Below are 18064 nucleotides of genomic sequence, written 5' to 3' on the forward strand. Positions count from 1 at the left end.
TTGACCACACACATTTATAGAGCTATTATTTTATCCACTTCATGCACTCCTTTTTATCTCTGTTGACTTTTCATCGTATTACGTTCCATTTTACATTTGAAAATTTACAAAAAGATTGGTTCAGCTTTTCAACTGGTTTCAGTTTTTGACATTGCCCTGATCCCTAACCTGGCAAAGAAATGCGGGAGGCCTGTAGTAGCTTTCAAAATGAAAGACTGACTTCCTATGGCAAGTGAGGCAGGATATTATTTGCATAGCTTCCTATGAAGTAACCAGTTTGAGGCATAAATAGCTATTAGTCTATCCTTTCTAGTACATACAGTATAGAAGACTAAACAGCACGGCAAACTTCTGAAACGTTCATGTGGGTTAGTTCCTAACATAAGGTGAGTAATAACAGAGGCATGCCTGTGTTTTCTTTCCACTGCCTGGTTTTGCTTGCTTGCTTGCTTTGCTTTTAAGGATAAGAAAGGTATACGAAAAGAAAGAAAATAAAAGCAAACATGCAGGAAAATAAAAACAAACAAACAATGGTGAGGATGTATAGAAATAAAGAAAAAAATTGAAATTAATGGGATGTTTCTCAACTGAGAAAATAAAACTTTTGATATGGAAGGAAGATTAGTACCCTGGGATCCCTCCTCCAAGGATAGTAAACTGTGCTGTGGGGTCTGTCTTCTCTTTTACTTGAAGCAGAAAAATATTCTACTCTTTTGATATAATTATATAGAAGGAGTTTAACTTAAAAAAATAAAGACACACTATCATTAAAATTTTGGAAGCCCCGTAAACAAGATTTCTCTCCAATAGATTTCTCTTTTCTCTGTGGTTCTACCATCAGTTTAGCATTCTAATCAAATCCTATGATGGCTATATAAGATGTGTTACTAACTGGAAACTAGGGCATCAAAGTGTTTGTTTATTGAAATGAAATGAAATCTTGGCCACAAAGAGCTCCATTGAGCAAGCAAACCTTAACCAAACATTTCACTATGTTTAGAAAAATGGGATTTGCATTTTCAATTTGCCAAACTGACATATGAATTTAATGAGTTTCAGTCATATATCAACTGTGGCAGTAATCTATTCAGGATAAATGGATGCCAGCAGTATTTAAATCAAAGAAGAAAAACCATGTCAGCCTATGAGATAAGACAAATATAAAAATTCTGAGGCCCCATCTACACTGCCATATAACATTCAGATTATCTGCTTTGAACTGGATTATATGGCAGTGTAGACTCATATAATCCAGTTCAAATCAGATAATCTGGATTATCTGACTGATAATCTGGATTATATAGCAGTGTAGATCAAGACTGAGTGGAGACAGTGATGATTTGTCAAGGAGCTGGTTGATCCAGACTGAAAAGCTTCTACTGGACCACAAGCTTCTATGGCCCACAAGAGGAGAGAAGTTTGAGCATTAAACTCTGGAGACCAGGGTTCAAATCCTCGCTCAGCTGTTGAAACTCATTGGGTGGCCTTGGGCAAATCACATAGAAACAACTTGAAGGCATACAACAACAATATAGTTCAAAAAGAGTTTTCCTAAGCTTTGAATTATTTTCTCCGAAATATCTGCCCTTCCTCAGATCCAATGTATATTCTGAAACAACAGGGGAACCCTTCAAAATGTATCAAGGTGCAATTACATTCACTTGGAAATATTTTCTAAAACTACAACACACTTTCTCCCAACTGTTAATATTTCAAATAATTTTTGAAATAAGAGGGGCCATGATTATGCATTTGGATTTGGGAACCATAGGAGACTGATTATTAAGATGCTTTCTTATCAGACGCTTCACTTACTTTGCTTCCTTCCTTCTCCAATAAGACAGTTTGGATGCCTAGGGGATTTAGCAGTGGAAGGGTTTTTTTTTGGTGCTATATGGGTTTATGCAAGTTTATGTGGGGAGCTATTTATTCTTCTGCTTCTCTGTTACCAGTGTTTTAAAATTAGGAATTACCCACCCTTCTATTAATGTTCTAGGCTTCTGCACCTTATCGTCAGTTAGAAAAAGTAAAGTCATGATATCATGTTTCTAGAGCTATTGCTGATTTTAAAAGTGGGAGAAATAGTTGGTCTAACAGATTTCTATTATTTATTTTTATTTATTTACAGTATTTATATTTATATTATGCAACACATCCATTCATACTGAAGTCAGGAAGACAGCATAAATATTTGAGGGTCAATTTTGTCTATCCCCAGAAAGTAGCAAACATAATTGGGCCAAATATGCAACAATAGTTTGAAGCTGCCCTCAATAGTGCTTCAGCTGTTGGACTAAATCAATGGCAGCTGATGGCTTCCATGTCAGGGTTGTGGTGAATTTATTGTTGTGTTGCTTTCAAATTGTTTCAGATTTATGGCAACTCTAAAGCAATCCTATCACAGGGTTTTCTTGGCAAGATTGTGCACAGGGGGGTTGCATATGCCTTCTTCCGAGGCTGAGAGATCGTGACTTGCCCAAGGCCACCCAGTGGGTTTCCATGGCTGTAAGGGAATTTGAACTCTGGTCTTGAGAGTTGTAGTCCAACACTTAAACCACTTCATCCCACTGGCTCTATTGCTTCTTCTACTTTCCTTCTTTTGAAGGGGTGACAGTGTTTTGAAAAGAAGACCATTATTGCAGTCCTCTGATCTGACTGTGGCTGGATCTACACTGCTCTATATCCTAGGATCTGGTCCTGGATTATCTGCTCTGAACTGGATTATGAGTCTACACTGTCAGATAATCTGGGATAAGCAGATAATCTGGGATCAGATCCTGGGATGTAGGGCAGTGTAGATCCTGCCTCTGACATCTGGCCAAAGAAGCTTTGAGACTATTTCAAAAACCCCACAAAGCTTTTTGGTGAGAGAAGAACCACCACCATCACAAAAAGGGGGCAGCATAAAAATGTAAACATGAATAGATTTAAAAAGTGTAACAATGAAGCATTGTCGAGTTTAAATAAATCCTTTAACAAAAAGTACATTTTCACTTTATATATATTTCCCTTCCACCCTGGGCAGCCAGGTACTTTCTTCCGTTCATGTATCGCTAGGGTTGTAAATGGCTTAACATTTCTCAAAATTGTGGTTTTTATTCTGTGATCCAGGGTACTCGAGCAATCCTTGAAAGTCTATAGCATTCAAGGTGATAACATCAGTTATGGTAGAATCTTTTCTAAAGTCTTCTCCCCAACATTAAATATGTACTACATAAGAATTCTGTGTGAATGTTAGGATTCCCAGTTCAGGTGAGACAATTGTTTAGACCAAGGGTTCCCAAACTGTGCTCTATGGAGCCCTTGGAGCTCCGTGAGTGAAAGTAGGGGCTCCACGTGTCAGGTGGTGCTCCTGGTGGCACCATTGAGCCCCCGGTGGTGCTCTGGGTTAAACCCTTGTGCCGGCAGAACTGCTGATTTGAAGGTTGGGTTGCTGACCTGAAGGTTGCCGGTTCGAATCTAACCTGAGAGAGCGTGGATGATCTTCCTCTTATCTGCTCCAGCTCTATGTTGGGATATGAGAGAAGCCTCCCACAAGGATGGTAAACATCAGAACATCCGAGCGTCCCCTGGGCAACATCCTTGCAGGCCAATTCTCTCATACCAGAAGTGACTTGTAGTTTCTCAAGTCGTTCCTGACACGAAAAAAGGTTCCTACCTGCCCTTTTTTCCTCCTTTTCTTCTTCCTCCTGAGAAATGCAGGGAAATTAAAGTTTGGAGCTGTTGAAACAGCTGCAGCAGCAGGATTGTCCTTCCGGGACACAGAGCCTTTTCCCATCATCTTCCTCCCCAGTCCCTTGCAGGCCAGACTCTTTCCTGACACCAACATCTTTCCATTTCTTAGAGCTCCACGAGAAATTTGTGCTTCAAAAAGGACAAATTTTCCTTTCAAAAAGGACAAAAATAGACCAAGAGAATGGACTAGTGTGTCTTTTGAATTGTATGTATCCTGTTGGAGAAACTTAAGAATCCCCCGCAACTAACAAGGACTCAAAGGGATTGCTTGGCACTACAGGAAGGTCACTTTGGAAAGTATTCTCCGAAGTCAGACAGAATAGGACAGTCTTGCTGTTAGAAAGAATGAGGTTGCTGGTTTGGGGCATCATGGAAGAGTAAATTGTTATTTAATTTATGATTATTGTGTTTGCTTCCTCTCCCAGGAAGAGGTACTTGTGGGACTTGCGATCTCTGGTGCCAAAGTAACTGGGCAAACAAGGAATGCCACGTGCTGTTCTCCTTCAGGCAGCAAAATGTCTTTGGCAAGCCCTTAAAAGACTGAAAACTGCCCAGGAAAATTATTTCTGACTCACAAAATTCTAACATGTGGGTGTCTACTGTATTTGCAACAACTTAAAGCAGGGAGGGACTTGTGCTTAGGAATGATACACTTTAGATGTGTGTAAAACTTTCCTTTAGAGGGTTTACTCTCTGAAGTAATTTGAATGTATGGAATGATAAACTGTATTTTTTAGTGGGCAACATTTCATTCACTGGTTAATTTTATGCAGGTTGAGAAGACACCAGGTTAAAAAGCGTAAGGAGAAAATAGAGAGTCCTTAAAATCTTTGGGAGAAACTAGGATATAAGTGGGGAAAAGTAGTAATGAGCGGCGGTACCTGGAGTACGCGCTCCTGTTCATGCTGCCATCGCTCCTGTCGCTTACGCTCCTCTTCTGGATTCCAAGACCAGCAGCCAAGACGCTTGAATAGGTCAAAAGAAACTATTAAAACCTAGCAACATTAACAAAAAAAATCCAACAAATTACAATAACTTCTACAGTGTATTCAGCTGGGTCACTGAAAATGCTGCACACAAATCTATTTCAAAACTTCATGAAATTAGGGTTCAGTGTGTGCCTGGGTAGAATGTCTTAGAGCAGTGGCTCTCAACCTGGGGTCCCCAGATTTATTTATTTCTCGTGTCAGAAGCGAACCAAGGGTACAAGTTGTAATGGAGTTGCAAACATAGAGATTTTTTAAAGAAAAAAAACTTGGCATTAATACTAAATATCTTTTGCCCAGTAGCTGGCCACTTGGAGTGCCTCTGGTGTTGCTGTTAGAAGGTCCTCCCTCCATTGTGCATGTAGCAGGGCTCAGAATGCATTGCAGTAGGTGGTCTGTGGTTTGCTCTACTCCACAGTCACATGTTGTGGACTCCACTTATTAGCCCCATTTCTTAAGGTTGGCTCTGCATCTCGTGGTGCCAGAACGCAGTCTGTTCAGTGCCTTCCAAGTTGCCCAGTCTTCTGTGTGCCCAGGGGGGAGTCTCTCATCCGGTGTAGCCACTAATTAAGGTTCCGGGTTTTAGCCTGCCCCTTTTGGACTCTTGCTTGCTGATGTGTTCCTGCGAGTATCTCTGTAGATCTTAGAAAACTATTTCTTGATTTAAGGTGTTGGCGTGCTGGCTGATATCCGAACAGGGGATGGGCTGGAGATGTCAATGCCTTGGTCCTTTCATTGTTGGCTGCCACTTCCCAGCGGATGTCAGGTAGTGCAATGCTGGCTAAGCAGTATAATTTCTCCAGTGGTGTAGGACGTAGACATCCTGTGATAATGCGGCATGTCTCATTAAGAGCCACATCCACTGTTTTAACGTGGTGAGATGTATTCCACACTGGGCATACATATTCAGCAGCAGAGAAGCAAAGCGCAAGGGCAGATGACTTCACTGTGTCAGGTTAACCAGCTGTTAGGATTTCTGGGAGTTGAAGGCCAATAACATCTGGGGACCCCAGGTTGAGAACCACTGTCTTAGATTATTTTAGTGGGTGGTTCCTAATATTCCTAAATCCTGATACTGTTAAAAACAATGCAAAGAATCAACTTACATTCAACTTGTCACGGTTATCACTGTCAGCTGCAAAGAGAAAAAAGAGCAAAACAGTCAAACTTTTCTGGTTGTTTATCCACGAGATATACTGGACTTATTTTCCGTCTTCAAAAGCTGCATCGAATAATTTAAAACTATCTGTTCAAAATATAAATGAACAGGTTTTTGGGGCTCTTGGGCAAGATACCCACAGTGGGCCCTTCTCCATGAATGGGATCATCTCTTTGCCAGCAGCACGCTGTCTCTCTGGAATATGACGGTCCCTGATCCTTCTCCCTGCCAACACAGGACAGGAGAACAAGCAGCAATAGCAAAAAGAAAGGGGAGGAATAGTAAGGCCAGGTAATTCTGAGGGTCAGCAGTATGTTCCCAGCTGGTGCATTGTCCTTAACAAGTGGCTTGAGAGAGCAACTCTTGGTACTACCTCTGGCGATCATGATTATGCGAAGAATAATATGAAATAACATGAAGCCCCCAGTGGCACAGCTGACTAAACTGCTGAGCTGTTGAACTTGCTGACCACAAGGTTGGTGGTTTGAATCCAGGGAGTGGGGTGAGCTCCCGCTATTAGCCCCAGCTTCTGCCAACCTAGCAGTTAAAAAACATGCAAATGTGAGTAGATCAATAGGTACCCCTCTGGCGGGGTCATGCTGGCCACATGACCTTGGAGGTGTCCACGGACAACTCCAGCTCTTCGGCTTAGAAATGGAGATGAGCTCCAACCCCAGAGTCAGAAACGGCTAGACTTAATATCAGGGGAAAACCTTTACCTTTACCTAACATGAAACGGGCTGGGGGGAAAAAAACACCAAGAATCTACAGTTTCTTTCAATTTGCAGCATTAATTTAAAACAAGAAACTCCGGAGCCAACAAAGTGATGGGATGTGGCCTCCACCACAGAAATTGCCTTCTTTATAAATGGAAAAAGTGTGAATGTCAATAAACACAAAGTTCTAAGCTACTGCTAGCTATTAACAGCTACTGCTTTGGGTCTCAGGCACTAGCAAGAGTTGAACATAGCATGCTATCTATTTTCCACTTTTCCCTGCACTATGCCTTATGGGGAAAGGGAATATGCCATTCCAGCATCACAGTTACCAAGAGAGTCTTTGCCTTTGATATCAATGGTTTACTGATCTTACAGAGCGACACTAAGCATGTATAGGATAGGTAATCCCATGATGTTCCATTACAAACCGAGGGCAAGCTCTTTGCCAACCACGTGACAGGAAAAGGCATTTTCTACAAAAGCAACAAGGACAGACGTACTGGCTTTGGCTCCAGGACACACACAAAAGAAACCTACACATAGTAGCAGGAGGGATGTAGCTCCATCCAAGGCCATCATTTACCTGACTGGGAGAAAAATTGGTAGCGCCGCCAGGCGTTCCGAACCTTAAGTGGAACACTGGCACAGTTGGGCAGCTCTAGAGCGGGCGGCAGAACAGGAACAAAACAAGGAACAGAACGCTGTGAAAGCAAGCCAGTGACCACAGAGCAGCCCAAAGATTTAGAAGACTATTAGCCAATGATGTGAAAAAGTGATTGGTTGGTTGTAGCTTGCCATGGAGATCAACTGAGGGCATCTTTGGAAACTTCTGGAGAATGACAAAACATTACAGTTCTAGTGTAATACTGTAATTTCTAGCTGATCTCATTGATTGCTTGTGTCTTTGTGTAATTTCTGATCTCATTGATTGCTTGTTTCTTTGTAGCAATTTTATTATTTTAATTACAACTGAACATTGGGAGTAATGGGAGAGAAACTATGAAACCGAAAAAATAGATGATTGCTGTTGAAGGCTTTCATGGCCGGAATCACTGGGTTGCTGTGAGTTTTTTGGGCTGTATAGTCATCTTCCAGTAGCATTCTCTCCTGACGTTTAGCCTGCAGCTGTGACTGGCATCTTCAGAGTTTCTGTTGGCAGTGAAGCAACCAGAGTGGGATGTCCAAGGTGGGAGAAAGAACCCTTGCCTGTTTAAAGCAAGTGTAAATGTTGCACAGATACAGGTGAAACATCAGGAGATAATGTTACTGGAACATGGCCATACAGCCCGAAAAAATTCACAGCAACCCAAATAGATGGTTTCAAAAATATGTGTTTGAGGGGTCCACACACACTACTGGATCTTGACTTGGTGTAGTGACAAAGTGAAGAAAGGTGGAATAGCATTTGAATGAATGACTATGGGCCACTAGGTGGCAATAGACACAGAGACAGGGAGGTTCTCTTTCATTATTCCTTTTTCCTATTGCTGCTCACTTGCTTCTGTGTACCACAAAATATATTGTTCTTAGATATGACATCATTTCATCCACAACTTCCACAATGCTTTCCCATTGAAGAGAGGCTTTACTGATACATCCAAACTCCAGCTTCAACATATACTCATGTGGCCATTTGACTTTGTTTCAAATATAATCACAGTACATTCAGCCAGCATAGATGTGCATTTCTTTCTTGTTGTAGATTGTCATATACAATGTAGTGGTAATGACTGCCTTGCCTACATTACATCCCTATATGTGTAACAAGGGTGACAAAACTGCTACCTCTGGGCTACGTGCTCCACACTTTTTTTTTTGTTAACTCACAATAAGCTCAAAGACCTAACATCAAAATTCATCTGGATGTATTCTTCCTAGTGTGGTTTGTTACCAAAATGTGGGCTCAAACTGCTGCCGCTGCAAGCAGTGAAGGTTAAGAATTATGCTCCCAATGCACACCAAAAAAGGTTGGGCAGAAAAGAAGAAAGGAAAATAAAATTGTGGGGAGGATTTGGAGCCAAAAATGGCTAAATAAATCAACAGGCAGAAATGTAATAATGAAAATAAAATTAAAAATGGATGCAGTTAAAGGGTGAATGTTTCCAATTGATTTAGAATGTTTTTTATGAATTTAATTTATAATTCTATGTAATTGTGGTACTGTTCTATTATCCAGGCGGAGGCCACTAGGGGGTAAAGGATATTTCATGTTATGGGGGTGGATGGTGGGTTGAAGGAGGAGCTGGAGACCGAAAGGTCCCAGGTTCAAACCCCAGGAGCGGTGTGAGCGGCCGCTGTTAGCTCCAGCTCCTGCCAACCTAGCAGTTCGAAAACATGCCAATGTGAGTAGATCAATAGGTACCGCTCCGGTGGGAAGGTAATGGCGCTCCATGCAGTCATGCTGGCCACATGACCTTGGAGGTGTCTACGGACAACGCCGGCTCTTTGGCTTAGAAATGGAGATGAGCACCAACCCTCAGAATCAGACATGACTGGACCTAACGTCAGGGGAAACCTTTACCTTTACCTATGTCTCTGTCACGGAAACAACCCTCATTTAACTGTTCTGAGTCCCCTCGGGGAGATAGGGCATGGTGCAAATAAAGTATTATTACTATTACTATTATATGGGAAGGGGGGGACGAATAATCAGGGAAAACTGGGGAAATTGTTTTCTTCCTTCAGCTCCCCACCCCCCATAAAATGAAGTTTCCTTCTCTCTCTAGCAGCCTCTATTGGCCTCTGTCCGGATTGTACTTTTTACTTAAAGCAGTATTTAAAAAATTAAGTGGGATTTGGGACACTAAAGTGACTATTCTGTTCTGATTAAGTTTTCCACCATGATGTATGACTAGTCTGGAGAAGTTTTTACACTTAAAGCTGCTAATATTTCCTTCCTTTTATTATTTTTTCCTGCAATTCTGATACAAACTGCATTATGGTATCACTAAATTGTAAAGAAGAATGAAATATATGAAAGTAACTCAATGAAGAAAAAAAACATGTCTTATTTCATATTTGGATCATACTCTGGTGCATGAGACATACCGTAGTTTTTTCCTCTCTCTAACTCTTGTGTCTAATGTTGAAAGTTGCAGTAACTTGCACATTTATCCCTCTCTTCCTGTTTGTGTTTACCTTGTAGGGCAGAATTCTGCAAAACAACTTGATTCATCTCAGGGATCTTCTTCAGAAGTGGAAAGACTAAACCTCCATCTTGCTCAGGAGCCCCCGAAGTCTCTACCTAAGCCAATTTTGAATAGCAGAATCAGAATCAAGATATCAAAAAAGCATGCTAAACTAGGCTAGAGTAATATATATATATATTTAGTATGTTCTATCTATTGAATGGCTCTTGGCTGGGATCTTAGTAGCCTGGACTATATTTGCTCTATAGGATTTCCTGGCAAAACTGTATTTCTTCATTCCATGATTTACTCCATGCTTCTCTATTCTCTTACATAAATTGATACATCAAAGCGGCTGATATTTGGACCTAAAGACAGATGAAACCAAAACAGTGTGCCTGGATGATATTGTTTCCATTTGTTCATCAACAGTATATAAAGAGGTTGTCTAAGGCCCTATCTACACTGCCATATAAAATCCAGATTATCTGCTTTGAACTGGATTATATGGCAGTGTAGATTCAGCCTAAACACAACACAAGTTTTGCCTTGACTGACATTATTCACAGTGAGTCTGCCCTCCTGTGCTCTTTCGCCATCTTCCTTATCATTCCAATGGGAAGAAAGGGAATACATTATATTCACTTATCTGCTCTGCAGATGTACAAGTGACCTTTACTGGAACCCACTAACAGAGTGAAAGAATGGAGTGAAGATAAAGTGAAGACAACACATACTTTTATACGCTAATTCAAGTATTTATATCCCAATCTACATCCTAACCTCTCAGAGTGGCGCACAAATCAGAGGGCCGGGCTGTGGCGCAGCTGGCTAGTAACCAGCTGCAATAAATCACTACTGACCGAGAGGTCATGAGTTCGAAGCCTGGGTCGGGTTAAGCCCCCGACCATTAAATAGCCCGGCTTGCTGTTGATCTATGCAGCCCCAAAAGACAGTTGCATCTGTCAATTAGGGAAATTTAGGTATGCTTTATACGGGAGGCTAATTTAACTAATTTACAACATCATAAAACTGCCAGCAAAACACGAGGAATGGAATGAGGAAGTACTGCCACTACTGGACAGTGAAGCAACAGCTCCCCCTGTGGCTGGAATCGTGAAGCTGGAAAAAAATGTTAAAAATGCCTCTGTGTCTGCCTATATATTTTGTTTGTCTGTTGGCATTGAATGTTTGCCATATATGTGTTCATTGTAATCCGCCCTGAGTCCCCTTCGGGGTGAGAAGGGCAGAATATAAATACTGTAAATAAATAAAATCAATTAAATGTTCAACTATTGTATATTAAACAACTGAATAGATTAAAACAGGTTTGAAAGGTTAAAAGAATAGCATGTCAAATTGGGAACCAATCAATTTGGACTCAATGGCTTTAATAAAAAGACATGCATTTACTTTGCATTAAAATGAAATGTACTAATAAGACCTCCAAAGGGAGTTCATCCCACAATTGTGGTGCCACAGCCAAAAAGGCCCAATGGGTTGTCCTCAAGTATTAGGACATAGAGGAGGACCTTTGGGCAGATTATATAGGGAGAGGTGTTCCCTCAAGTATTGAGATCCCAAACTGTATAGCAGTGGTTCTCAACCTGGGATAACCAGATGTTTTTGGCCTACAACTCCCAGAAATCCCAGTCACTTTATCAGCTGTTATGATTTCTGGGAGTTGAAGGCCAAAAACATCTGGGGACCCCAGGTTGAGAACCACTGCTGTATAGGGTTCAGAATGTGATCACCAGCACCTTGAATCCAGACAAAATGTGCATTCTCTTTCTGATGTCAATCAACGCATGCCATCTTCATATGATAGAAATATGTCCTGACATTCCAACTTAGTCTCAGTCTTGTATTTCAGTGTATCATGCTACCTTCTGTAGAAGTGGTGCTTCCTTCTGTGGTGATGTTTCAAGTTTCTTCAGGCCACCAACTGAAGTCATTTCCTTGGAATGATTACTGAGGGAGGAGTACTTCACACTGGTCACTATAGGGCTGGCACAGGAAACTGCTGCACTGAATTCTTTGTGGTTTGAAGCTGACAAAAAATTAAAAATCCATTGTAATATTTAAGTAACAAATAGAAATACAAATTTCTTCATAACGGTACTTTCACCAGAAAAAAATAGAATAGATCTGCTCTATCGGACCACATGGCCCTATTCTGGTTTTTTTTCCGTGTCAGGAGTGACTTGAGAAACTTCTGGTGTGAGAGAATTGGCCATCTGCAAACACAATGCCGAGGGAATGCCCGGATATTTTGATGTTTTACCATCCTTGTGGGAGGCTTCTCTCATGTCCCCGCATGGAGCTGGAACTGTTAGAGAGCTCATCCATGCTCTCCCCAGGTTGGATTTGAACCGGCAACCTTCAGGTCAACAACCCAACCTTCATGTCATCAGTCCTGCCAGCACAAGGGTTTAACCCACTGTGCCATTGGGGGCTCCTGTCCTATTCTGTTCAAAGAAACATCTTTATATAGGGTACTCTTCATAATGAACGGCCTGGTTGTAGCAGAGGAAGACATGTGAATTCCAGGCCCACATACATAAAAAACCTCACTATGGGAAGAGCACAAAGTCCTGGCTGGATCAAGAAGTCTCACTATGATCTCTTTTAGACAGGCGACATCACATGAGCTTTCAGCCCATCCTAGGACACTGCCAAGATCCATCACATGAAGCAGGGCTACTTCTGACAGGGCTCCTTACCTGCTCCATGCACTCTGCATGCCAGTAGTGTGTTAAGTGCAGTTCTGAGAACACATAACTACCCATGTTCTCATAGAGAAAGCTGGGGGCAGCGCAGGAAAAGTTGGAGACGGATGTATTTCAGCATGCGATGGTAAGAGAGCGATGTGGAATGCTGCCCAAAAGTTTACCCCGCTACCCGACGGATTCGCCACGCTGCCCCACAGATGACCCCACTGTCCCCTGGCTTAAGGACCTGCATGTCATTAGGTTCATAGTGAAATTCCACTTGGCTAATATGTCCCTCTCTGTGGCCCTTTCTATAAGCCCAGAAGGGCAAGTGCAGTAAAAATGTGATTATTTGCAGATTACAATATTTGCTGCTGCCTCTGTCATTGTCCCTTTAATAAGGCACTGCATGCCTTGGGAGATTTTGGGAGGCCGCAAATGCACAATAAAAAAATAGCATAAGGGAGAAGAAGAGGCAATGGATAGGGGTGGAGGGACCAGAGAAAGGCACAGAGAAATTGGGTACCCGGAAAACAAGAACAGCAATAAACAATAGGCTAGGTGAAAAAAACGAATGGGTGCTTGATTCTTCTCTTTCTTTCTCCTCCTGCCTCATTGCTCACTGCTCACAAACATTTCCTCACTTATTGATCTCCACAAACAATTAAACCACAAACCTGGAGGCGGTCTTTCTGAATCGAATTCATTTATTTGGTTGGTTGGTTGATCTTCAGTCAGGGAATCCTGCAAAAAAATATTTATGTTATTGTCAGACAGGAAGTGGAATAAATGCAACTGTTATGCTGTTTCATCATGTAATAATGGGCACAGCAGGTTAACCAACAGCTGCAGTAAATCTTGCCAACCAAAAGGTTGACAGTTCAAAGCCCGAGTCAAGGTGAGCTCCTGGCCTTTAGCCCAGCTTCTGCCTATCTAGCAGTTCAAAAGCAAAATGTGACTAAATAGGTACTGCTTAAAAGCGGGGAGGTATTAAGGCACCCATAAAGAAAATGACAGAAAAATGCCAGCGATTCAATCAAGGAGGAAGTTTACGAACAAAAGCTCTTCGGGAGGGAGATGGAGCGACAGCACCACCTGTGACCGGAAGCAAGCACAGCAAAATGAGAAAAAAGCCCATATCTACCTCTATCTATGTACAATTGTCTGTCTTCTCAATGTATAAACAACATTAAATGTTTGACATACATGTGTGTTCTGTGATCCGCCCTGAATCCCGTTTGGGATGAGAAGGGTGGAATATAAATACTGTAAACAAAATAACTAAATAATAAAATTCAGTTAACTGAGCCAGATATTCAAAAGCGGTTCTAAAAAATACCCACTGATTTATGCATTAGGCTGCTGCATAGCAAATATTTGCAGGGCTGTATTATTGAGTCAAACAGGTGGTGCAGAAAGAGAGCAAAAAGACCACAACCAAACACAAGCAGAATTCCAATATTACCTCACATACAATGCTTTTTAAGGGGCTCATTTCTTCACGTAATCTTCTGCCAGACAACAACTAAATAATTAAGTAATGAGAAATCAAGTCACAAAGGCAGAGGTACATAAAACTTCAGCTCCTACCCTCAACCTCTGAGAATCTTATCTGAATTTGTTAAATGTTTGCCTCTCTCGAAAGCCTTCAGAGGTTTCATCGAAGAAGGTACCTGTCTCAATGTTTTACTGCTGGCAAAATCCAGTGACGTCTTATTTATGGTTGTTCAGAAACTACAATTGGTGCAAAGATCGGCAGCCAGATTACTAACTGGGGCTGGTCATAGGGAGCATACTATGCCCCTATTGAAACAGCTCCACTGGCTGCCGACAAGTTTCTGGGCCCAATTCAAAGTGCAGGTTGTTATCTACAAAACCCTATATGGTTTGGGTCCAACCTATCTTTGCGCTGCATCTCCCCCTATGAACCAGTGTGGGCTCTAAGATCTGCTGGGGAAGCTCTTCTTTCGGTCCCACCTCCATCTCAAGTGCGGTTGGTGGGGATGAGAGGGAGGGCTTTCTCAGTGTTGGCCCCCCGGCTTTGGAACACCCTCCCCAGGGAACTTAGGTAAGCACTTTAGAACAAAAATTAAAAATGTGGCTGTTTCAGCAAGCTTATCACACTGTTTAGACAATTGCCAATCTAATTGCCACTATAATAGCACCTTACATCCTTTAAGGTAATATAGTTGAGATGCTGAACTGTCGTATAGATCTTTTAATTATGGCTACAACCTTAAGTTATTGTTTCTATTTAATTGAGATGGCTTTTATTAATATTATATGTCGATTTTTTATCTATTGTGTTCTAGGTGACATTTTGTCATATTGTATTGTACATGTTATGGCCCTATTGTGTGTCATTGTGTAAGCCGCCACGAGTCCCTATGGGAGATGGAGGCGGGGTACAAATAAAGTATTATTATTATTGACACAAAGACAGAGTATGACACAGCAAATGAGATATATATGCTGGATTTTGTATCACAAAATCACAAGTCGAACACTTCTCAAGTGTTTAGGACTGTGTGATGTATTTTCAGATGATGCGTGCAGATCCCAGTATGGTGGCCTTTTGCAGTTGACAGATTATAATTTTGTCAATGTTTATTTTTTCCAAATGCCGGCTGAGACCTTTTGGCATGGCACCCAGTGTGCCGATTACCACGAGGACCACCTGTATTGGTTTATGCCAGAGCCTTTGCAGTTCAATTTTTTATTATTATTATTATTATTATTATTATTATTATTATTATTATTAGTAGTAGTAGTAGTAGTAGTAGCAGTAGTAGTATAACCTGCCTTCCCATTGCAGAAAACAGTTAATAATTAATAAGAAAATTCAAATTAAGACAAAACTCAATTTAAAAAAGTAATACTCAAACCCAACCATTTAGATCCTTTCTGAGCAGGAGCCAAATTTAAATGCCAAAAGCTTGTCTGTCCAAATAAAGCCACCTTTGCCTGCCAGCTGAAGGTCAATGAAGAGGGGCCAGCAAAATTTCCTTGGTAGGGAGTTACAGAGCCAAGGAGCTGCCATGAGAACACCATGAAATACCTCTGATAGTGGTGAGACCTTCCTTGAAGATGCCCAGATCCCTGAGACATGGCACATGCCCAAGAATTGACTTTTGGGACAGGCAGAAGTTATCAAATGTAGTGGACATTGGGGGGAGGGGGTGTTGTTGAACAAACCAAAACCCAAATCCGGAAGTCTCACCACCATGATGGATTTTCAGTTGACCAATGAGCCCCTTTCCTTGGTCTTTTTTATAACTCAGGGGATAACACATGTGTAGCCAGCCTCACCTCTCTACACAAGAAGCCAGACATTATGGAAAATATGAATCCTCAACCCCCCACACATAATTCTGCTAGTTTTCTCACTGATTCTTGTTTCCCTTAAATTCCTTGGATGGTTTTGCCCATGCAGGAAATTTGTCATGGGAGTTCCCTTAGACAAAACACAAGGGTAATTCAAAAGCAAGGTAGGAAATAATATTTAACAGACGGGAAAAACAATTCAGCTCTGAAAAAATAATAAAGCTGCTATAGACATCTTTCTGTCTCCAGAAACAGAAGGCTAGTAAAACCCTTGAAATGTAGTGAGCAGGTAATACAAAACACATGCTTCGCTTCCTTGGTTTCTGGAGAGTATGTAATCTATTCTATTAACCCCAGATGCACTGAGTTTCAGCAAGTCTGATTTCTATTTAATAAAGGTATTTCCTAGCACCCCACTGAGAGCTCTTCCTATCCCGTTTCCCTGTCCCTGCTGCCCCCGGCATTTATTACAGCTACCTCCTTTTTCCTCTTCTGGAATCAGTAGCATCATACACCAAGTAGAAGAGGACTGAGCAAAGGCAACCATTAGGTAAGCAAGTTTGATTAATAACAGAATATATCCATATTTTAAAAATGCATGTAATATTCATATTGATGAGCATTAAAGGCAGCACCACATGGAAAAGGAAATTAAATGGAAAATATTTGGATCTGCGCTAGAAACAATGATTCATGTTACTGTCCAAAGATAAAAGCAGCTCCCACTCAAAGACTTAATGCCCTGAATCCAAACCAGATTCCACGTAAGGACTAAGCTAGACATGATATTAAATCACATAAAGATAACACATTTCTGCTTGAAAAAAATATGTGGAAATACCAATTAATACACAGGCATGTTATGGTTTTGCTTACAATTCCCAAACTCTTCCAACACACATGCCTGAAAGTAACTTTGCCAAGCTCTGACAGTAGGAAGCCTGAAGTAGCTCTTAAAATGGAAATCACAGCTTCAAAGACACATTTACATAACAAAACAATACATGTTGATAATATCAATATAATTAACATTACAGTGTTCTCTCACTACTTCGCAGTTCATTTTTCACAGAATCGGTTTTTCAATAAACTCTAAAAGAATATTATAAATCATAAAAAATTACAATTTACAGCCTAAGGAAGGAAGGAAGAAGCCGAAGGGAGAGAAAAGGAGCCCAAGCAGCAACAGGAGGAGAGGGAGGCGATTTATCAACTCACGATTGGTTGATAAAGATTTAAAATAGCGTATAATGACTAAAATAATGTATAAATATTAAAATAAATGTAGTGTCCCTACTTCATGGATTTTCACTTATTGCGGGTGGTCCTGGAACATAACCCCTGCAATAAGTGAGGGAACTTTATACATCTGATTTCAGTCGAAGCTGAATTGCCTGGATGGCTAAACGAACTAAGTTTTTTCACTTTACAAGGGATTCACCATTATCTGTATCATGCTGGAGCCCCAGGTGGCACAGTGGATTAAATCTCTGAGTTGCTGAACTTGCTGACCAAAAGGGCTACGGTTCGAATCGGGGGAGTGGAGTGAGCTCCCACTGTTAGCCCTAGCTTCTGCCAAACTAGCAGTTCAAAAACATGCAAATGTGAGTAGTTCAATAGGTATTGCTCCAGCCGGAAGGTAACAGCACTCTATGCAGTCATGCCGGCCACATGGCCTTGGAGGTGTCTGCTGACAACGCCGGCTCTTCGGCTTAGAAACTGAGATGAGTACCAACCCCCAGAATCGGACATGACTGGACTTAATGCCAGGGGAAAACCTGTATCATGCTACCAAGGGAATATTAGGATTTTTGCCACATTTAACCTTTAAATTCAACTACTAAAACAATCTGCAATCCTTTTGGCACTTGTTAAGAGTAATGCTTAATGGTTGGCTAGGACTAATTTCCATACTGGAAATACCTGGATGCACATAATTACTCCACCGGATGATCTAAGTGCCCTGATTGGTGAAAATGTGGTTATTTCAAGCCTGTAGGTACTACAAGTTGTGTAAGATATATTTCATACCAGTAGCTCGTTTACACTGGAAAAGACTCAGAAGTTAAAATTTGACTGATTTGACTGTCATCTCAGGAAAATCATGAACAGAGAAGAAAAGCTTTAGCGACTGGGAAAAATATGTGAATTTTAGTCGGCCAGGCACAGCATGAAGGAGAACTTCTTAACCTTGTTAAACTAATTCATAGAACTCATTAAAAGAATTAAATGATTTGTTTTGTGGTTTGAGACAATTCCTGTGAGCCAGGATATCAGAATCTGAATACTCACTTGACCATGG

At 41.1% G+C, this 18064-nt stretch overlaps 1 protein-coding gene across 10 annotated transcripts in view; it reads right to left on the reverse strand.

The window, feature by feature from the left end:
* The window catches only part of limch1 (LIM and calponin homology domains 1), a 261489-nt gene that overhangs the window by 16985 nt on the left and 226440 nt on the right, over window positions 1-18064 (reverse strand). For 9 of the 10 annotated variants that reach the window (XM_008111641.3, XM_062981645.1, XM_062981642.1 and 6 more), the window contains 6 exons: window positions 13904-13963; window positions 13116-13182; window positions 11614-11777; window positions 9738-9843; window positions 5828-5856; window positions 4617-4700 (listed from right to left, as the gene is read on the reverse strand). In XM_008111641.3, the coding sequence (XP_008109848.2) occupies window positions 4617-4700; window positions 5828-5856; window positions 9738-9843; window positions 11614-11777; window positions 13116-13182; window positions 13904-13963 (510 nt within the window). The remainder of the gene's footprint in view (window positions 1-4616; window positions 4701-5827; window positions 5857-9737; window positions 9844-11613; window positions 11778-13115; window positions 13183-13903; window positions 13964-18064) is intronic. The other variant, XM_062981644.1, reaches the window with a different exon arrangement.

This window comes from Anolis carolinensis, chromosome 5 (genome assembly GCF_035594765.1).
Source record: "Anolis carolinensis isolate JA03-04 chromosome 5, rAnoCar3.1.pri, whole genome shotgun sequence".
NCBI lineage: Eukaryota > Metazoa > Chordata > Lepidosauria > Squamata > Dactyloidae > Anolis > Anolis carolinensis.